The 23,415-nt window shown below is 46.9% G+C and overlaps 1 protein-coding gene across 1 annotated transcript; it reads left to right on the top strand.

The window, feature by feature from the left end:
- Nucleotides 1-11,846: 11,846 nt before the first annotated feature.
- On the top strand, nt 11,847-15,859 carry LOC122390930 (ctenidin-1-like). The gene is made up of 4 exons (XM_043384387.1): nt 11,847-11,918; nt 13,388-13,464; nt 13,744-13,800; nt 15,289-15,859. Exons 1-4 carry the CDS (start codon nt 11,910-11,912, stop codon nt 15,725-15,727), a joined length of 582 nt encoding a protein of 193 aa, XP_043240322.1. The 5' UTR covers nt 11,847-11,909; the 3' UTR covers nt 15,728-15,859.
- The last annotated feature ends 7,556 nt before the right edge of the window (nt 15,860-23,415 follow it).

Raw genomic sequence — 23,415 nt, 5'->3', positions numbered from 1 at the left:
AATCTGGTGTCTGATGCAATGCCTCAAGGCATGGATTTACAAAGCTATCCCAAAGAACTGGCTACATGCACACATTAAAACAGTCTCGGGTGCCGAGGGAGTGTTTTACGTGAAACGTGTGAACCGGCCTGCAGTTCACACCGCTGTCAGTATACGGAATGCACCGATTAGCTGTTGAAGTTCTTGAAACGATTATTCGCTTTGGTTTTTCTCGTCTCCAAAGTAACGAAATTATTTGCAGAATCGCTCGCAACACTGCAGTTGTGGCAACTACATACCAAAAAGTTTGGTCTGCGCTATCGATACGCAATTCAACGAGCGAGCAGCATACCATGAACAGAGAACACAATGAACATAATTTGAACGAATCTGCCCCTAATGTGCACCAAATGTGTACCAGATAGCCGTGGTGAAAACGGCTATTATCCATGTGTTACCAGACTTTTTGTGATTATAAACATGCCAACATGTGAAATGATGCTTGTCCCATGCATTATGGTTGATGTTATTACTGTATACCTGGCCTATTAAAATACATTAGCTGTAGGGGTGTGGTAATAACTGGTGTAAGCAAAGTGGCCACCGTCAAAAATGCATTACCCATTGACCTATAATAAGTACATAATAATGTACAACCTAGAGTTCCGCACGGCTGCAATTTTCCACAGCCTAGCCGCTCCGCAGCCATGGCTCCACAGCCACAGCCGCCCACAGCCGTGGCAAACTGTGGGCAGCCAGCCGTCAGCCGGCCGTGGATACTTTCAATGAAATGCAACCAAAAAGTATATAATAAGTTGTTTTTAGTTGAAACATATAGCCAAAAGCACATTGCAATGGGCTATAGATTCTCAAGCTCATGAAGCGTCATAGGTTAAGTGGTTGTGTATCTGGCTTTAGGCCGAAGGCCTGAAGCCTGATGCGCAACGCATGCCTACACAAGCCCTTGCAAGGGGTTAAGAAAGATGGGTAGGTAGGTACCTACATCATCAGAAAACATAAACAACGAACCAGAATAGAAGCACTAGCAATGTAGACATCTAATGCCAAATCCTGAAGCATGGTTGTGGGACAGAACAACAGACCCTGATGCTTTTCATTATCAATGTTATATGGAAAATGATACTGAAGTTGATGGACTGTCAAACAGTGATTGTCTAGTCAAAACTCTTGCTTCTTTCTTACCTTGCATATTTTCTGGGGTGTGATATGCCAGGCTTGAAGCAGCCTTCTGAGCCAGTCTCAAACTAATTTGATATGCAAGGCATCAAAACACTAGTGAGCATCCAAGAAAGAAAAACATTCATCTATTTTGATTTTTCCAAATAATGATCTTCGCTCAAATCCCCAAGGCCGTGCGAGCCACAATTGCCTCTTTCAATCAAAAATTTTACTTGAGTTTTTAATGACGTCAATAGCAAAGAAGTGGCAATAAATTGTTTTGTGTCACTATAAACAGCCAAAAATATTATAATTTATAAATGATAATGCTATACAGTTAAACACGTGCTCTCAAACAAAGATTAAGCATCAAATTTTTACATTTTCAGAAGAAGACGTCATTTTATTAGTAAAGTCAACAGCTCGCGTAAGAAATATTGTGTTCAGGGTTTCACCGTCATGTGAATTACGTGTTCAGGGTTTTCACCATCATGTGAATTAACCGTAAGTAAAGTTCATGCTCACTTATAATCTAATTCCATTAGCTCCCTTAATCAGCATTTTCTGTTAGCGGTCACTCACACACCAGTTAGAACATAAAGCGCCAGTTTTATATTATGTAATTGGACTTGCCGAAAATCCAGAAATACGTCTAAGAGTTATTTCAGATAATATTTTATGAAGCCTTTAGATTTCTTTTTCTATTACCTGAAAGAATTATTGAACGCTCGTCTTCATCTTCAATAGCTGTAAGGTGCTCTCCAATGACCAGGTGAGATTGATTTGAGAGGGATGTGACAATGCAACATGCTGCATTTTCTGAAACTGTCAAGCTCTGGATGATGAAGGAACAATTGGTACCTATAATTACTATTCTGTACCAGAGTGCAAACTCCCCTACAGCAAATGGTAAAACCATTACAGGTTTTCAAAGGCTTCACCACTTTCAATGTTGCTGGGCATCCTTTGCATGATTTTTACAGGCTAGACTGCTTATCAGAATGTAAGATTAAGGATTTAAAATTTTATATTTGATTACTTAAGATTGAGCTTGAAATCTCACAGCCGTGGCCACAGCCGTAGCCGTGTTCTTGGAGATATTTGCAGCCGTCCCGGCCCACAGCCGTGGGGCTGCAGCCAGCCGCGGCTGCAGCCGGCCGGTGCAGACCTCTAGTACAACCCCCACTCGCGTTTGGCCTCTGATCGAGCTACAGCTTTGCGCAAAAAACGAGCGGCGTGTTGCACGTGACGAGAGGAAGCCGATGATACCCAAATTTTAGGCTCCTAGGCCATCGGTTGACCTTCCAGGTCAGGTCAATGACCCAAAAGTGCGGAAAATCGGAACCTGCTAGAACGTCGTATAGTGTGGCTGCTATGGAGTTTCCAGGGTGCTGATCACGAATATCATGTTAGTTTTGATCACAGCTGATGTCTTCATGCAATTAGGCTAGGTCGGGTCAGGTCAACCTCAACCGCCTCTGACAGCTTCGTGACATGTTACGAAGGCATCAAAACTACTTCGTTTATGTTCAAATGGGCGCTAAATTCGAATTAAGCTCCAAAACCTAGCCTCGAAACATGTAAAACTCGAGAAAAAAGAACCGAGGTCATCAAAGGTCAATGACCTGACCTGACTTCAGGTGACCTTGACATCCACCCTAATGCATGGGAGCAACATCAAACCACGTGTTTGAACGCTTGAAACCACGAAAAGACTGCAAACGCACGGCTAATACGAGCCGACATACGCCGAATCGCGATTCTGGCCAAACATGGTCTCGAAAAGTAGGTCACAGGTCAAAGGTCATTTGGGTCACGGTCATGAAATTTCAGGTGTAAAATTGATCAACGCGAGGGTACTGAAAGTTTCGTCGTGATCGTCCGCTCTTTACGAGTTATTTGAAAAAAAACTTAAGGGGGAGTTGCTTCAACCCTCCCCCCTCTGTGCCGGCGAGGGTTGAGGTACCATGAAGATCAAGTCGAGATCATTGGCCTTAGCTGCACTTTGCTCAGTTTTTCAGGTTTTACTTGTTAATAGAGTTTTTTTGGAACTGCTTTATAATTTCACACTCATTGGACATTTGAGTAGGTAGTTTTATTGCTTTCGAAAAATGGTGCAAAGCTGGAAACTACGGAGAGAGAGAGAGAGAGAGAGAGAGAGAGAGAGAGAGAGAGAGAGAGAGAGAGAGAGAGAGAGAGAGAGAGAGAGAGAGAGAGAGAGAGAGAGAGAGAGAGAGAGAGAGAGAGAGAGAGAGAGAGAGAGAGAGAGAGAGAGAGAGAGAGAGAGAGAGAGAGAGAGAGAATATAAAGAAACAGTTAAGTACAAGCTGATCTCACGAGCATTCACAATCATTAAAGGGACATGTTCATGCCTAACATGGAAAATGGAGTTGAGATAGCAGTTTCGCCCGTTATTACGGAGCGAGCGAAGCGAGCGGAGTCTTTCCTTAGAAACGGAAATTTATGAGTATGAGCGGCCGGCCGGCCGTGCGGACGCTTTTGCGAGGCTTACATATATCTCAGCAACCACTTGACCGATTTACACGCGGTAATTTTTGTAGGGTAGCTTCATTCCTTCTACCAAGTATTGGACTATTGCCGATGCATGTTGGTGACCCCTTATGCACGTGCCACGTGCAAAACGAAGATGTGTCAGTTTTGTAATAGTTGCAATATCTCGGTAAATACTGGGCCGATTGCGCTGAAAATTGGCATGTAGGTAGGCACTCACTAGGCAATGCATATCCATGTGCCTGAGTTGGGGTGCTGCTGCACGTGCGCACGTGCAGGGGTAGATTTCAGATCTCGAAAACGGCTGGACCGATTGCGCTCAAATTTGGTACACGGTTAGGGAGCGGTTAGTAGGGTGCCGTGCACAAGTCAGTTGGGACGAATTTCGCACGTGCGCACGTGCAGGGTGCCGCTTCCAGATCTCGAGAACGGCTGGGCCGATTGTGCTCAAATTTGGCACATCGCTAGAGACCGGTTAGTAGGGTGCCGTGCACAAGTCAGTTGGAGGTGCCATGCCACCTCAAAGTTTCGGACGTGCAAGGCTCACCCTCTCGCTCGCTCCGTTAGTCGCCCCAAAAGACGTATTACTGGTATGCTAAAACCACATAATCCGGAGCCATTCGTCTCAAAAAATATAAATTGACAGCGCTAGAGAGCAATTTTGATTGTCTTTACCAGATCGCCAAGGTCTTTACCAGATATGACGAGAGGTGTATGACGTCAGCAAGAAAAAGTCTAGATTTCAAGTTAACGGGAACGGATTCGCGATTGGTCTTTTTTTTAATTGTGTTCAAGATTGTCCGCAAGCAGCATGTTGAGACGACACGGGCAGATGGAGCGCGAATCGTCGTAAAGCTCTTCAGAATGCTTGCTTCTGATTGGGTAATATTCTTTGACGTTTCAAGCTGGAGAACTCAGTAAGGCTTTCCAGTTTCCTCATACATTTTGCGCGTTTTTGTTTGCTGGTTGTGAAGGCAAACAAACAAAAACCAAGCTACCAATAAGAAACCAAAAACACTTTTGCGCGGTTTCTTATTTTGTCCCAGTAGCTTTGCTGTCAAGCAAAGTCGTTCAACCGAAGCCGTTGTTGATGAAGCAAAGCTGTTTTCTAGTGAAATTGTAAGTTACCAGTGAGTATTCGCAATGCTGTGAATTTTTTAAAATTAAATTGACTGAAAGGGATCCAAATTATTTCTGAAATAAAGCACCAGTTCAGGTCTGGGTCATTTTTTCAGCAAAGTAAAGCAAAGCAGGCAGGCAGGCACGGCACGGCACGGCACGGCGCGGCACGGCACGGCACGGCCGTCGGGGGAATGGTTCAAATTCAACATGTGGTATGTGCAGTATTTTTTATATATCACTGCCTTTGAAATGGAAATTCTCATTGCACAGTCTTTTATATGAATCTATGTTGGATTTTTCACAGGTGATTTTCAAGTCTGGACCCGCAATGACTTGGAACGTCTGGACGTCAGACATGCGCCGCCGCGCGTCCGTCTGGCGGTACTCACCTGTCTGCCGGCGGCGGAGGTCACCGCGCGCCGGTCTGTTGGAGCCTGGAGGTCACCGCGTACCTGTCTGCCGGGGTCACTGCGTGCCAGTCTGCTCCGATTCCTGCTGGCTGTTGGTCTACGCTCGGTGGAAAGTAGTTAATTTTAGTAAATTGTAGTAAATCCTAGTAAATTGGAAGAAACTTGATTAGTTGTAGGCACAGGGGAGCACTGCCGCTTCAACCCTATTGGCCGCAGTGTCTAACGGTGGCGGCCATATTGCGCAGACCAGGAACCGGCTGCCGCCTGTGTTGAGGAATAGGGAATTCGGGACCCCGATTTACGTTTGCGGCCGCCGTATCCGTTTCGATCAAGTTACGTAGATTAGATACAGAGCCCGGTATATTACGCAGAATTGAGTGGGGAACACGATCGTATCTTCAGAATTCCTCAAATTCACTCGCCGGACCTACATTTGCCCCGGCCGAGGGGTTGATTGAACCCACCTCGCCAATGCGCCGCTAATTAAACTAGAATTAAGCGGTTAAGTGGTCGTATGCGGCAAAGTATAATGCAGAGTGACTGGTAGGAACCCGCTTTAAAGGTCTCAGGTCAACTGGTGACCTCTGAGGTCAGGTCAAGTGATATAAGGCACGGGTTCGGTTTTTGGTAAATAACTTCGCCAAAAAATGGCCGTAGAGCCGCGATTTTGGCATCATCGTCTTCAGCTAGCTCAGGCGCATCGAGTGCTATACTTTTTGTTCGGATCAGGTTAACTTAGGGTGTTGACCTCAGGTCAAGGTCAGGTCAGCACCCCTAGGTCACGAAGTTGGTCGAAAGAGGTCATGTCGCATATCATTCGATTCGGCAGGTCTTCCTGAGTCAATTGGTGGCTTTCCCGACTCGCTAGCTCAATTTGATCGGGAGTTATTGAAGAAAAAAATTATGACCCTAGTGACGTCACAAATGACGTCACGCAAGGGCAACAATGCAAATATGAAGCATCGGACCGTGCAAGGATTGCATGAAATCACGATTTTATATGCTTGATATAGTTTCAGATCATTCCCGGCGCTAAAATAGCAATTTCCATATTTCCCCATTGACTTATAAGGGTTTAATGTATAAGATCCCTGTATCTGAGGATTTTGAAAGATGTCACCTTGTTTTCCACTCAATTCTGCGTAAGATGCCGGGTTTTGTGTCTACATAGCTTGAGCGTAACGGATGCAGCGGCCGCAAACGTAAATCGAGGTCCCGAATTCCCTATTCCCCAACACAGGCGGCGGCCGCTTCCTGGTCTGCGCAACATGGCGGCACCGTTGGACACCATCTGGCGGCCGATGCGCCTTCCACATTATAGAGTTCAGTGGTTGTAGGCCTGCTGAATTTATCTATCGTTCTGCCAATTAGTAGCAAAATGATCTCGCTGCATCTGCTTACCTCAGCAGCTGTTGTGTTCAGTGTTTATCCTGATGTACAGAAAGAATGTGTGCAACTGTTGTAACCACGCGGACCGAACAAAGTGATCTGGCCTAGGTTAGGATTGACAGTGATTTGGAAATCTAACCTTGGGACCAGAATATAGTAAATGATAGTGCTTCAGAATCAGAAGTGTTATGAAGAAGCGTCCCTGAAGTTGTGTCAGTCATTGCCAGATGGCCAAAACCAAGACTATATACACCGCGAAAACACTCAGTATTATCACAAAAAATGTATTTAAAACACTCAAAGGTTGGTTACACACCAGTTCTTCTGGCAACCCCCACTCAAACACAGACTGCTGAGTGCTGATGCCAACACCATTTGTCAATTGGACTCAATGCCAGCCATTATCGCTCTACATCACATTAGGTGTTCAACGACAAGGTTTGTGCCACTTTTAGGTACAAGTTGTGCTACCATCACATTTGATAAAATGAAAACAGTCAGCAGTGATCAACGTCAGACATAGGTGTGAAGATCAGACATTACTTTTCGCACCATCAGCACCATTTAGTCGTGTTCCAAAGATACTTATAGTTACATCAACATCAAAGCACAACCAGGCACTACTACTAACAGTTATGCCGAAAGTACACTCACAACACAATTTTTTAATTATTTTGATAACCTACAGGATGTTTGAAAGCTGGCCCTGGCTCTGAAATCCAGAATTATATTGAACATTGAGATGGGTACCTAAATTAACGTAAATTCAACCCAAATTCAATTTTCCGAACTGTTCTGCATCATGAATTTTACCATACATGGCTTAACCCTCGCCCATGTAGGGGGGGGTTGGTGCAACCCCCCCCCCTGAGGTTTTTCGGAAATAGTGCAAAAACGGCGGCGCGCAGCGCCGCCAAATTTTGGGTACCTTATGGGGCAAACCTTGCGCATCTTTTGATAAAAAAAATTTGACCGGGTCATGTCAGGTCACGGAGTTATGACGTCACAAAGGGAACAGCCTCCGGCCGGATTTTCACAAACTGAGTGCCAACGCCCGAGGTTTCCTGCCGGTGGTACGGAGATCGGTTGATGGATCGTGATGAAACTTCCCATGCATGTTGGGGCAAGTATTGGCTATCATATGGTATAAGAAACTTGACCGGGTCAGGTCAGGTCACGGAGCTATGACGTCACAAGAGGAACAGCGTCCGGTACTATTTTTGAAAAGCGCCCGAACCACTATTTTGCTAATTCTTGTCACCTCAATGGGAATATGCAGCAATATTAGCTTCTATAGGGAGCAAATGGACCTCCCAAATCCAAAAATACAATCAGATTTCAAAAACTTAAATTTTGATTTTTCGAATTTCTGCCGCCGACTGTGACCTTGCCGACTTCCGGCGCTCCCAACGCGCCATTTTTAGAGCTAGGGAAACGAAATACGTACCAAACGATGGAGAATTGATCAAGGAACACGATAGTGAAGGTTTCAAGTCGATATCTCCCGCCGTTTTGCCGCAATCGCCGCCAAAAGTTAAAAAAAGTCTATTTTTCCGAAAATTTGACCTTTGACCGGTCAAAAGTAGGTCAAATGTTGACCTAGGACCAAAAAATATACCACCAATCGCGAGATCTCGGCGAGAGCAATCCGTTGGTCTTTTCCGCTAAGCTCTACGACGCTCCGTTTTCAAACGCCAAGGGGGGGGTCGCACCAACCCCCCCTGCATGGGCGAAGGTGGCAGATCGCCGTTTACGGGCGAGGGTTAAATTATTGATGAGATTCAGCACTTCGTAATTCAAATTATTATAAATTTGAATTAGATTCAAGGGAGATTATGACCTTTTTCCACAAAATCTGAGTTAGGACCATTTTCTGACAAAACACAACAAGTTATAATGTAAATTAAAACCATTTTGCTCAATTCGGTACCTTGCCGCAAATATCTCAACTTGAAGTCACGTTAGCGGGGAGCGCTGAAAATGACCGTTGAATAAGTACTTACATCACTTTTTGGTACTTGCATGTAATTTTGTAAAATGAGCGTATTCATTACATTTGATCTTCATCACATCTAGTTAGTTAATGGTCGTCTATAGTGCCTTCAAAAGATATTCATGGTTTGGGGGTGGTTTATGTCTAAATTTACGGAACTATTTTTCCTGTTCATCATCTGTCGCCATATGCTGCTATTTTAGTAGCAACGACTCAATTTTGAATCGGTCCCGCCGACTGCACAATAAAAGAAGATAGATACAACACTTTTGCGGCATCACTGAAAAACTTATGCAGTACTGTTATCAAAATTCTCATAACACCGTTCGACAAACCTGAAGTCTTTTTGAAATAAATATGCTTGTATTTTTCGCTTCGGGCTCTGAGGCCAAAATAATGAATTTCGTAGTCGCAATCGCAAGATTTGGCTGCGTTTCTGGCGCACGTCGTTCATTTGTGGCGCAAAGTAATACTTGGAAACAAAGAAGAGTAGGCACTATGTACCCCCGAATTAGAATCTAATTAATTCTAAACTGAATTAACTCTAATTCAAATTAGAATCCTTACAACCAAGCAACGACAAGGCGATAACATAAACAAAAACCCAAGCGTCGCTGTTTGAAACAAAAGCGCCATATACTGCAACTTTTTTATAGAGAAGGACAACGTATTTCGGTGGGTGTTACAAGTACTGCAAGTACTGCTTCTTTTTTGCAAAAATAAAAACCTTTTTCACATACGAAAATGTGCTAGGAAATTTTCATATTTTATAGAAACTACAGTAGAAATAGTATAGATGTCGAGTAATTTTTATTTAAGAAAAAAGAAAGCTCATTATCTCCCTTTCACCACTGTTCCGTGATCCATCCAAAATTCTTCATGGCTATATCACTTTGAAGCTCATTACCTCCTTTTTGAGCCACAGGCGTAGGACGAACTTTGGTTCGTTTCAAAAATTAAATAAAAATAAAATTGCTTGAAAAATGTTACGTCGAAAAAATGCACACAAATAGCCACAAATCACTTTTGCGTAATTATCGAAACTGCGCAATGTCTGTAGCACATTAGTTTACCATAACTTGAAGCGATTTGTAGTTCGCTACATTCCCACAAGGTGGCTTTGTGTTGTATATGACATCACTACCGTAAATCACGTCATCATTTTGAAAACAGTTTTTCATCATTTTCATTAAAATTCGGCCAGTTAACCCGCGACCGCCTGGGGGGGGGGGGTCGGATCCGACCCCACTCCGTTTTTTTTTTTAATAATTCATGAACCGATTACGCTATCAATTTGAAACTTGGCATACCTTCTCCCCAATCAATTTGACGTCTCCTGTTTAATTTTTAAGAACTTTGTTTTTAAAAACTTTTTGAGATATATCAATTTTAGTGATGTAACTACACGGCGTTTTCAGTCAAAAAGTGGTAAATGTTTAAAAAATCGCCAAAAATCAAGTTTTAAAGCAAATTGCAAATTAGGGACATGAAGAGACGCAGCTCAGCGAGTTCTTTGATTGCTGTCTCGGATTTTCCATAAAATGCGTTTTTCACCCCTAAAAGTTCAAAAAACTGTATTTTTTGGAAAACAGCTAATAAAATCCGAAATATTGAGCATTAAAAAACGGAATACATGTTATAGAGCTCTATTAGAACATTAGATGTCCCAACTTTCAACTTTCTATCTTGATTTTCGACCCCCAAATTGTACAAAATAGCTCCAACATGCATAGGGCATGGTGACGTCATAAGCATTTTCGTGAATTAGAGGCACTTCTGAACATCGCATGTAAAAACAAATGGCACCGCTAGATTACTGGGACAAAGCCCGTCAAGAAAAGGTGCATTTTTATGTCAAAAATAAAAAGTTGAAAAATTGACTTTTTTCTTAGCCCTCGTTTAGTTATGTATGGTATAAACGATTTTTATGCTTTCAATGAACATCACCAGCACAGTGACTTGGGGTCACATATAACCATTACCATCGGATTCGGCGTGAAAAATAAGCCATAAAACATGTGTCGCACGCCCATGTAGCAGACAGTGAAACCCGTGACCTTTCGTGACCTGACCTGACCTTGACCCGTACTTAGTATGACCCCTATACGCACATGGTACCTTCACTAGGTATTTGAGGTCATTTTTGGTGAGTTTCGAGCAGCAGCTATCGATTCCGCTGTCCGTAAGCCTAATCATGCAAAACCCCAGAATTTGACCTTTGGCCTGACCTTGACCTAAAAGTTGACCTCAATCTTAAAATCTTAAGAGTCCTTTGGGAAGGTCTCGTAGAGACCTTTCGAACGCCGCCTCGCGGGGCTCGATACGACCATTGGTTCTCGAGATAACAGGGGGGGGGGGGCGTCGGATCCAACCCCCCACCCCCAGGCTGTCGTGGGTACGGAAATAGCCCAGGCGGTGCCGGGTTAATGGCATGTAGCCACCCATTTAGATATAATCGACCATTTACAAGTGTTTTGGAACCATCCACTCCGCTTTTTCAAGGTGAACATATCCCTTTAACCCGCGCCGGGCCGGTGCTCCGCGACATAGCTTCCGCGCCGGGACGGGGGTGTCAGAACACCCCCACTCGTCTAACTCGAAACCTGGGCCACGTAGCGACACGCAGTAAGCGGCATTCGAAAGAGCATCAAAAATTATGACGGAAACGATTTCGATTTTCTCGCATTGACTTATAATGGAGAGGTCGTAAAATTGACCTGACCTTAGGTCACCGATATCAAAATTCCGAGATGAACATTTTGTATATACTGTTACACTTATCAATCGCTAAAAGTTTCAAGGCGATCGTTCAATCGGTGTAGCTATGACGAGGATTGAAACTTTTTCTGAGGTGAGGTCACTTGACCTGACCTGGTGACCTGACCTTGAGAGCCCTGGGTCTGAATTCTGAAACTTTCACAACATGTGTGGAAAAGATGCATAAACAGGTGTACCAGAAACCGCAGGGGGAGGGGGGTGTTCAAACACCCCCTCCCCGGCCCGGCGCGGATTAAATGATTGAATGACTGTAAACGCTTGATTGACTGAAAAATTTTAATCAGTCAATTTTATTATTTCATCGACTCCACGTATCCGTCTAATTTGTCAATGATTTGCGACGGTACGAGGTAAAACAGCACGCGCTATCGTACCTTTCTGAGACGGAGGACTCGGCCCCGCGAGTTCTGCAGTATGGAAACTCGGTAAAACAGGATAACCGAGTTAGTCACGACCTGACCGCGCCCCCAACCGGCCAGCGTCTGTATATAAAGTCGGACAGAGGAGAGCAAATTGCAGTCAGCATTCGCTACTCCCAACGACCAGCCATGATTAAGGTGAGCACAGTGAATAATTAGTGAAAAAGTGAAGAATAATCAAGTCCTGAGACGAAATGTGACTATAAAATGAGTAAAGTGAACAACACTGTATTTGTTACACAGTGCGCAAATACTGTGGAATACGTTATAGAACTAGCGTTTGTATAATTCATACGCTGCTTCGCAGTACTTCAGTTCAAGCTAAATTTTGCTGACAGTGTTATGTGCGTAGTGCGTTCAAGGTGCAATGATTGACAAAGGCAAAATGGAGACAATGAGCATTGCTGTCCAAGTCTCGGGAAATTAGGGGAAGCCGGGGGAAGCCCGGCATAGTAAGCTCTTTTTCATTTTTATTACATACCATACATGCTGTATAAAATGTTGATATCCTGCTAGCTACCTAAGTTCATTGGCCGTGTTTTCCCAAAAATTCGGTTTTGTGGAATAAGTATAAGGTTGAGAAAATCGAGTTTTAAAAAAGTGTTGATTTTTTTGGGGTAAGCCCGGCATAGGGGTAACGCCGGCCACCTCCCCAGCGCTTTACAACAAGTTGATGAAACCATTATGTGTTTTCCAAATATTAACGGAAAGTGAAATATTAAGGTACTGATTAGCTCTGGACATCTTAGAGTTTATGTCACTACTGGCATTTTAGCTAGCGTCTACTACATATACAATACAGGTCGATGAAAATCGTGATACGAAATTGACAAAAAATGTGTATTTTAAAATTCCTTAAAATTTATTTTTCTTTTTACCTTAATGCATCATATTGCATGTCATTCGACTCGGCTGATGAAGAAGAACACAACGACTCCATTTTTGAAGCTCTAGCTTCATTGTCTGTCGCGTTATCTGCAAAAACGTAGTTTGACCCTAGTTGACCTTAAGTGACATGACTGGCTTTGTCTATGATAACATGTTTATTTTCGAAATTTATCTTTGATCTAGGTGTAAACCAAACCTGCTCAGTACCTATTATCTCATGGAAAACAGTGGTTTAGTGGCATTGCTCTCGGTTGGGGGTAAGCTTGGCTACTCGCCCGGGGTTACCCCAATGTGCTAATTTTTATTTTAGAACAGCGATATTCGAAAAAATGTCATACTTAAGCCAGCCTGCCTCGTCACCCCTCACTACAAACACTTAAACTGTCCTTACATAACATTCGTATAAATATTAGTACTGTATGGTATAACATTAGCAGTGCAAGATATCTCACTTTTTAGCTAAAAACCATTAAAATATCATTTTTGCGCTATAACTTTAACAATATGCAATTTTTGTCAGCCTTAACTTTTTTGCTGTCGTTACCTTAGCTGCCACGCTGAAAGGACAAACAGTTGAGCATTTTATTGTGAATAATTTAGCCGGAAACGGGGTGGCCGGGCTTCCCCCGCGCCCGGGCTTCCCCCGGCTTCCCCTATTATAAATGAAGTTTTACACAACACTGGTGAATCTCTATGACGGCGTTATCTCGTGTTTTCAGTTTGCCGTACTGTCCGTGTTGGTGGCCGCTGCTGCCGCCAGCGGAGGAGGTGCCCAGAGCAGTGTCCACGTGTCAACGTAAGTCCGTGCAGTGACTGAACTGCGAGAACACAATGTTTCCACAGCGAAGGCTCGATTGGATCGAACTCTGAGGTACTCTCGCAATTTGTTTGCCTCACTTTTGCCCGAAACTCTGTCTTGTTCGTAAACGTAAGAAGAGGTTTCCAATGCTTCACCCTTATCTTATTTTATAAAAAACTGCTCTCAGACTAATGTGCTAAGTGCTTGACCTTAAAAAGCGCAAGAGCAAAGATCTCTTTACTAGAATATGACCTGTCGTGTTTTTTTTTTTCCCAGTTTCAGCCCGTACTCGAGCAGCTCTTATGGATCACACGTGAATCACGGCTACTACGTGTAAGTGCATGAGCTTTCTTTCCTCATCCCTTGGTCTCTATTATTTAAGCTAGTTATGGGATGTAACTCTAGATATATCAAGCTTTTCAGAACACCACTGTACTGTAGTCGGGCAAACATAAGAAACAAAGAAGTTCAAGCGTCTGACTCTGAATCACTATGTTCGTGTTTTGCTTACTGCAAACGTAAGGTTCGAAGAAAAATTCGTTTGAAAACTCTTGAAAATGTTCCAGTATATATACATATGAAGCAATATTTAAGACACGAGAACCAATGGCATTTGCGCTTTTTTACTTAGTGTTTTAGCACGCGCACCGACGGGGGGCGGATATCCGCCCCCCCCCCCCTGAGGTTTTTCGCGAATAGCGGGAAAACAGCGGAATTCGGTACGACTATTCTCTCATCAATTTTACACATGGTGTGCAAGTTTGAACCTCTTAACTTTCAAGGTCAGGTCACCAGGTCACTTTGAATGACCCAACCTCAAGTCACTTTTTTGCAACTTTGGCACCGTGCCAGAGCTACAGTAGATGTCGGAGGCCTCACGGTGACTATGGAGGCCTTTGAAAGTCGCGGGATGTTATTAGGTCATAAGTAGCTACAATTTGTATATCTCGGAATTTTGATATCGGTGACCTAAGGTCAGGTCAATTTCTCCCCATTATAAGTCAATGGGGGGAAATCAACTCCCTGTTTTTACCACTAAAACGGGTCGGAACGGCCCCATAAACCATCCATGACTTCATCTACGATCAAGCTTCACTACCTCGAGGTCTGTTTTGCTGTTGGGCAGCTGTAAGGTCATGTGACGTCATCAAAGGTTACCCAAGGGTTTTTGCCGATAACTTCTTACAGTCCAACAAGATACAGCCGCGCGGATGGTCTCATTGTGTTCAGTTCGTCAAGGTGCATCGAATGATATACATGATGACCTCGAGGTCACGTGACCTGAGGTCAACCTTTGACCTTGACCTTTCGAGGTCAAAATATATATTATTCGATGCGGATTGACGAGAGGATCACGATGATGTCCTTAGTTTGTTCCTATCTTGACTAATTCGAAAGTTATTCGAGAAAAACTCCATATCTAGCGCCGCCATTTTGACTTTTTTGACCCCTGTGACGTCATCTTTGACCTGACCTGAAAATGACCTTTGAAAAAATTGTAAACCTTGTCCGTGCGTATCCGATGCCGTTTACCGCTTGTCGCTATCTTGCTACGTCCTCGAGATCTCAGGGGGGGGGCGGTCATCCGCCCTCCCCCCCCCCCCCGTCGGTACTAAGTTGGCGCAGACCCCCGTCGGTGCGCGTGTTAGGGTTCACCAAATTTTGATAGGCCTGTGTACTCTAAACTTTGAAGCCCAATGGGGTTTTAATTTTTATTGTGTCAAAAAAGTGCCAAGCAAGATTACACAAGTTATCTAAAAGCGCTTGCTATGAACATTCGTGTTGTTTTTCTTTTCTCGGACAACCGTTCTCTAATTTCAGTCCCGGCGGCTACGGCAGCTACGGCCGGTACGTCGGCGGCTACGGCCAGATCTACGCCCAGGCACAGGGCATCGGACTCAGCCAGGGCGGTGGATACGGCGGTGGATACGGTGGATACGGACAACAAGGATACGGACGCGGCGGACTCAGCGGATACCAGTACGGATACAGCGCCGACGTCGGAAACGGATACGGACAGGGCGTCATTGGAGCTGGTGGAATCTACGGTGGATACGGCGGAATCCGCGGTGGATATGGCGGAATCGGTGGAATCCGCGGTGGATATGGTGGAATCCGCGGTGGATACGGTGGAATCGGTGGAATCCGCGGTGGATACGGTGGAATCGGTGGAATCCGCGGTGGATATGGTGGAATCGGTGGAATCAGCCGCTTGGGGCAGATTGGCGGTGGAATCGGTGGCGGCTATGGGTATTACTGAACGAGCCTGGTGACGTCTATCTAGGACGGTGTGTGTGAAATTCTCTTTCTCTACAGCAATGCCATGGATGGTTAATGCTTCCCTATGTGTGCACCATTGAATATTTTCAGCCTGTTGATAAACTATTCAAATAATAACCATCTTGTGTCTGATGCAGAGTACTGACACAAAGCAGACGCGGATCCAGGAAGGGGAGGGGGCGCAGTGTTCACGTCCCTGAATTGACGCCTCCATAGCCCGGGCGCGCTGATGTAGGCAATGCGACATTCCGGAGGGCCAAATCAGGCAACGCGGTTCCCGGTACAGTCATTCGTCCTTGCAAAGGCCAAGGCAAAAGCATTGTGACACGTGCCTTGTCTCTAGGACCAGAGTATATTGAGTGAAGGGTAGGACGAACTTTGGTAGGAATTTCTAGTATAACTACTAGAAAACCTTTTATATGTGGTCGGAACTAGCAAAAAGTTAGTCCAAACTAGAATATGGTAGCGCTTATGGTTGGCAGTCGTGACGCGCACGTGACATTTATTTCTTTAATTTTTTAAACAACAGGTTTTAAGGGCCGATTAATGGGCAGATACATTCAATTAGCTATTAATAATTGATTATGCAAACATGCAATAATCTACACCATTCAATTCTAGCCGAAATCACGCGGCGCTCCCAGGATTCGAACTCACGACACTCGGATTCGTAGCCCGCTAAGCTATCGACTGCGCTACCGAGGACCGCGCGCCGACGATCGGAGAGGCGGATCGCGGGTGCTGGCGTGCAGAGAAATCTTTACCCTGTACGCCGTAGAAGATCGGCTGGGTTTCGTGAAAAATGGTAGAGGAATTGTCGAAAGAAAATTCATCGATCTATCATTTGAGACTAAGAGCCATTGATTCCTTCAAAGGTTGACCGAGATATCGCTCGCCGAAAACAGGTCATTTAACATGTAAACCCTATGGGCTGGTAGGAAATGTACGCCGTGGAGCAGCAGTGCTACCAACCAGGGGGATGTCGTCCCGGTTCTCCCCATGTATTATTCGCCAATCAGCTTAACACTACCGGTGACGTCACTGGTGGATCACCAATCGGGGCCGGCCGGCCGGGCCCGTAGAAGGCCAAACGCAGACGTTTTCAGAAAACCGTAAGCCGTATAGATACAGTCTTGGATGGAGTTTTGCTGTGATTCGGCTCTCCAAGAGTGCGTCAGCGGACCAGGACCAGGATAAAGCTCATAGTGTACCGGCATCTGATAAAATCCGCTCACGGCTTAGCAGCCGACTTCGACCCTTCGTCCTCGTAAAATACAACAGCTTGCCGGTTATCAATCCACCTGCATCTCCTCATCTGCTTACTGCCTATATCGACAAGTTACTGCAGCCGTTTTGGAGCGGCTCACGGCCGATAACACGCCGGGCGTGCGCTAGCCGCCGGTGCTAAGCGCTAACCATTGAGTGCGCGTGGCCGACTGCCGCCCCGATGGCGCTGGCCCCCGGAACCGACACCGGCGCGGCTGACCCATGGGGGGGGGGGGATTGCTAGAGCCGATATTGGGATAGAAGCCGGTATGGGATTAGGATGGAAACTCAGCGAGACTAAGGGATTGTGTTGTGCCTTCGGTAGGCCCCCAAAAATGACTGGTGTAGTGCCCTCAGGGCCGCCGGTTATGAAGCCTTTGGAGGCACTGGTGTGGGCCCTCAGAGGCATTGGTGCGGGGCCCCGGAGGTGCCGCTGTGGGCCCTCTGAGGTGCTAGTGTGTGGCCCTCAGAGGCGCCGGTGAGGGTCCTCACAGTTGCCATTGTGGGTCCTCAGAGACACTGCAGTGTGGGGTCATCACAGTCGGGTGTGGGACTCTTAGAGCTGCTGGCTCGAACCCTTTATAAGCCGACAGGGGCTCTCAGATACCGACAAGGGGCCCTTAAGAGGGCTGCGGTGTCTTCAGGAGCCCTGTGGAGTCCTCAGAGACCAGCAAGGTACTCTCAGACGCCGATGGGACTGGGGGCCCTCAGAGTCGTCGGTGCGGGGCCCTCAAAAGTCACCGGTGAGTGGCCGTCCCATGCGAAGGTTCCGTCTTAGGCCGTCAGAGGCTCCGGCGTTGAGCCCTCAGAGCCGCCGATATATGGCCTTAAGAAGCACTGGTTTGGGCCTTTGGAACTTCATTCAGGGATGTCGCCTGTCGGTTGAACTCAGAGGTGGCAGTGTGGGGCCCTCAGCTGGGCACCGCTTTGGGGCTTTCACAGCCGCCGGTGAGGGCCCTCGCAGGCGCCGTTGTGGGGCCTTCAACCATTGGTTTAGGGGGTCATCACAGGCGTGTGTGGAACCCTGAGAGCTGCTGGTCCCTGATAGGCCGGTAAGGGCCCTCAGGGACCGGCAAGTAGCCCTCAGAGGTCGCCAATGGGCCCTGAGAGGCCGGTGTGCGGCTCTTATGGAGAGAAGTGTGGCTATTGTGTGGCTATTCGGAGCACATAAGGTGTTCTTTCGAGCAGGGACCGCGGATTCAAATTCTCGTAGGGTGTGCAAGATGTGGCGATTGGGCCCCATCTCACGCCGGGCCCCTTCCAAAAAGTCAGCGCCGCCACTGCTCCGGAATAAGCCGGTTCTAAGGAAGCGGGGCGGGAAAACCTTCAAAATTGACGGTCGTAAGATGACTGAGCGAGCATCTTACGGTCAGGAGATGCATTAGCAGAGTAAATGCACATGCATGCATGCAACGTGATCCAAATCGATCCCCGATTTTCCCAAACAGGCCCCTAAAGGCTTACAGTGACCTTCAAGGGCCCCTACGGGCCTCAGAGAGCCCTTTTGCACAGTTGATGTTGGTACACTTCTTTTTATCATGGATTACATGAATTAGTTTAAAAATAAAACACGGCCGGCGGGATGTTTGGGCCCATCGATTTGGCCCCTATGACCTATAGGGGTCTGGCCTCCGGCCCCCTTAGCTTCCCCATTGCTCTACGGCCCACACGCTGGCTTTGGGGCCCCATAAAGGCCGCACGCCAGCTCCTGAGACCCAACGCCGGCAATTCTAAGGGTCACCGGGGCACCGCACACGGTCTTTGAAGGTCCCATAACGGCCTCTGGAATACCTCATGTACGTACATAGAAATATGGATGCCCACGCCGCTTCTTGGGCCCCCACACCGGGCTCTTTGACACCGTTCGCCGGCTCCATGGAGTACCAACTACTACCAAGCAAGCTCGCCTGGAGGTCCCCCACCGTCTCTTGGCGCCCGAGTAGCCTCGATGCCTGAATAGGGCCCCGAGACATCGACCTTGGCCAAAAAGCGTTCGTGTAGGCCCTCAGAAACTGGTGTGAGCCCTGAGATTACTGTGTGGGCTACTCAGGCACTTCTGTCGGGTCAGCATGCATCGATTTGGGTCCGAGCTAGTGAGGGTTATCAGAAGCATCCTTTAGCCCTGCGACTTCAGAGGTTGGTGTGAGATCCTAAAAAAGAAAGTGAGGGCACTCCGAGGCTTGCAAAGGGCTTTTCCTCGGAGGTCAGCCTTGGCCGAACGGCGTTCCTCAAACTGGTGTAGGGCGCTGAGATTACTGAATGTGACTCTCGAGTATTGGCATGGGGCCCTCAACTATCAGCAAGGAGCCCTCTGGAGCCGGTAAGGGCTCCTCTGCGGCATGCATAAGCCATCCGATCTCAGAGGCCGGTGTGATATCCTAAACAAGAGCTGAGTGCACTTAAAAACCTACGTAGGGCCCTCAGAGATCAGCTTTGACCAGACGGCGGTCGTGGACGCCCTTAGAAACTGACGTAGGGGCCGCCTCAGTCGGTCGGCCCTCTCACATCAGCCTGGGGATCTCAGGAATCGGCCTAGGGCCCTCAAGAGCCGGTTAGGGTACTCGGAAAGTGGCATTATACCCTGAGATAGCTGTGTAAGGCCCTCGGGTAACAGCTTGGGGCCCTCGGGCATCGGCCTGCGCCCCCGGGCATTGGCCAGAGGTCCTTGGAACCTTCAGAAACTGGTATGGGGCCCTGAGATAACTCCGTGGGCTTTCAGGTGCTGATGCAGGACCCTTAGGCATCGGCCCCAAGAGGGGTTAAGGAGGGCAGGGGGCAAGGGGCCCTCAAGAGCCGGTTAGGGCCCTCAGAAACTGGCGTGGATCCCTGAGCTAGCCATGTAGGTACTCAGACACCGGCGTGGGACCTTTAGACATCGATTTGGGGCCCTCGGGCATCGGCCTGGGCCCTCAAGAGCCGGTGGGAGCGCTAAAAAATGGCGTGGGTGGGGTTCTGAGATAACCCCTGAGATAACACTAGAACCTGTTCACGCCTTCAGCCTATTGTGAAACTTGTTAGGTAGGTAGGTAGGTAGGTACCACATAACTTGAAATTACTTGACGTAATGACATGATGTGGAAAGTGAAAATGATACCTAGGTATTGATGGAAATTTATGGACTTAGGTACGCTACAAGAAGATTGAATTGGTCAACCAATTCAAATTCAATCTACTTGTGGAGTAAGTCTATAGATTTTCATCAATAGTTACCACTTACCATTGAAGTTACTTGCTATCATGTTGATTTTAAACATAAGAACCTCATTCATTTTATTTGTATGACATGTTTGAATGCAATTTTCTCAATAAGTGAAGAAAAATGTTGGTAGTGCTCAACAACACATTGGTAATGCTCAGCTGAACATTGGTAGTGCTCGGGCACTCCCAGGCCTATACAAAACGACGCCCCTGCCTTCAGGCACCGGTGCGGGACCATCAGGCTCGCGCTGGGGCCCTCGAGAATCGGCTTGGGACACTCAAGCTCCAGGGCCGCATGGGCCCCCACAACGAACTGTGGGTGTGCAAAAATAGGCGTTTGCACACCCTCAGGATTTTCAGGGTGTGCAATTGCACACCCTGTCCCCCGGAATCCGCGGTCCCTGCTTTCGAGCCCTGTGGGGCCCTTCTGAGTCGAAAATGCCAGCGTGGACCCATAGCCGCCAATTGGCGTCGCAGGGCCCCTCGGGCCCGAGAGGCCCTCTGATCCGATGGGGGCACGTGCCCCCTGCCCCCCCCCCCCGGGTGCAGATAGAGAATGCAATCGGCAGTGCGGGACGCAACAATTGCAATCGTTCCTTCTCCCGTCGCGAGGTCGCCCATCCGACCCATATATCCCAAGATTGTCAACCCTGGGGCTCGGGTCGGCAATGTTTCGGCAAGGAAATCAGCTTTAGGTGGGTAAAAAAGTTATTAAGAGTCATTAATTGTCGTTACGTTCAGTAATAGCAACGATAAAGTGCCAAATGTACCCGACGTACGGCTTGGAGACGGGCGCCGCGCGGTATCCACCAGTGACGTCACGCTAATGCTTAGCGACCGGTCCATTGTAAATTGCGGGATGATTCTACCTCTCTTATACGGCCTTGCTACCAACCAGGCTGGCACGGTCCGCCGACATCAAAACAACGGTGCGTCAGCTGATTATTGGTCCTCCGATTCAGGAGAAATTATTAACGCGGGAACGCCGGCGCTAAATAAAGGTGGTAGGATTCACGGCTTCGCATGATCGTGTGCAATATTTTTTATAGCATCAAACGACGGGTATTGGCGATCTCGAACGGCGAGATCGCCTTTCCAAAGCCGACAGCGGGCCGGAGTTTTGTCCGACTGAGTCCTGTATGAGACAAACGTGTAAAAAACATTTGAATTTTACCAACCACCTTTGAAGTTCTAAGCTGCCTTTTTGAACACAGTTTTGAACACATAGAAGAAAAAAACAGACAGTCAACCATTTTTGAATCATTTTGCTAGTATAACAACTTTCTGTGTTGATTAACAACATGGGTGGGTTAGAACATCAAAGCATGAATATTTATATGTGTGACGAACCCATTCATGACGTCAGATAAAATCGCACTCAGGATAGTCAACTCACTCCATACACATCACTGCAGGTCATACAATTGCCCTACCAATATGTTTTGTATGGAGACTTAACCCGCGCCCGGCTGGGGGTCCTGGATTTCCACGCCCTGCTGGGGGGGGGGGGTGTTTGAACACCCCCCCCCCTTGTAACTCGGCTCCTGGACCACGTAGCGATACGCGGAAGGCGGCGTTCGAAAGAACGTCAAAAATAATGACGAAATCACTTCGGTCAATTTTTTGGTCAGGTCAAAGGTCAGGTCACCAGAGGTCATTGAAGGCAAAATTTCGCCGATTTCCAGGTCGAATGGCGAAAATTTCCAAGAAGCCAACGCATAACTCGGGAACCAATAGAGCTACAGCGCCGCGAAAAAGCGCATTCGATAGCCCTATTAACGCCCTTTCTGAGTAATTCTCTCAGATTTGACCTAGCGTCAACGGTTTTGCCTGCAGGGGGCAAAAACTGCAAAAATAGCCGATTTTTTCGGAAACAGTTTTTCTGCAATAACTTTTGACCCAAGTCCTGTACGAGCTTACTTTTACCGGCATCGTGTTTCTCTCGTCAAGACGCATCGAATGAACTATAACTTGACCTTGAAAGGTCAACTTGAAAATTTGACCTCAGGTCAAGGTCATGACCTGACCGGAAAGGGTCATGTTGCATATCAGTCGATCCGTATCGTCGAGCTGAACACATCTAAGGCGTTTTCATCGCTCTAGCATGCCTCTATCAAAAGTTATTTGCGAAAAACTGTTAGATACCATTCGTGACCTAAGATGACCTCAGGGCATAAACAAGGGTCACGGACACCATTTTCATGTTCAGTGTGTCTAAACCACTTGTAATTCGGTGTTTGGGAGTGTTTATAATATCTTTCATCCAAAAGAGGCGCATTTCAATTTTCTCCCATTGACTTATAATGGGGAGGTCGCAAAATTGACCTGACCTTAGGTCATCGATATCAAAATTCTGAGATATACATTTTGTACATGCTATTGCTCTTAGCAGTCACTGAAAGTTTCAAAGCGATCGGTCACTCGGTGTAGCTATGACAGACATTGAAACTTTTTATGAGGTGAGGTCACTTCAAGTGACCTGGTGACCTGACCTTGAATGACCTTGGTCTGAAATTTTCACAACATGTGTAGAATTGATGTATGATAAGGTGTACCAAAAACGGCGGCGCTCCGCGCCGCCGTTTTTGAGATATTCGCGAAAAACCACAAAGGGGGGTGTTCAAACACCCCCCCCCCCAGCAGGGCGCGGGTTAAACAATTTGTGGACACTTAGCATCACAATATTCAGTAATTTCTTGGAATATTGTTTAAAAGATACTCACATCTGATTGGATGTAGATGGAGTACTTGGGGTGACAGGGTCTAGAGCTGGCAGTTGGCCAGTCACTGCAGCTCTTTCTTCAGGAGTAGGGCAGCTGCTGTCTTGTGGCTTCGCAGGTTCCACTGACACTCAGTGGCGGCGGAATAGGGGGTGCAGGGGGTGCAGCTGCACCCCCATCGAAAAACATGGGGGTGCAAACATATTTTTTTGCACCCCCAAAATCCGTACAAGGGGCCCGTCGCACAATCCAATACATTTTCTCCTGAAAACCAGTGATCGAGAAGCGAACACTGATGTGGAATCATCCGGGATGTCCAGTTATGGTCAGGAGCGCCCAATGCTAGTCTTTGGGGCCCCCACACCGACTAGAAGTGTTCCGAGCCGCGTTTGGTGCTCCATGCGGCATCTGAGGGCCCCCACGACGGCCTCAGAGGGCCCTTTTATGACGATCTCTGAGGGCTCCCACGACGACCTCTGTCCCC

This window comes from Amphibalanus amphitrite, unplaced genomic scaffold, assembly GCF_019059575.1.
Source record: "Amphibalanus amphitrite isolate SeventyFive unplaced genomic scaffold, NRLGWU_Aamphi_draft 000415F_arrow, whole genome shotgun sequence".
In the NCBI taxonomy this organism is placed as follows: domain Eukaryota; kingdom Metazoa; phylum Arthropoda; class Thecostraca; order Balanomorpha; family Balanidae; genus Amphibalanus; species Amphibalanus amphitrite.
Note: the sequence above shows the minus strand (reverse complement) of the source record. Positions and strands in the feature narration are given on the sequence as shown.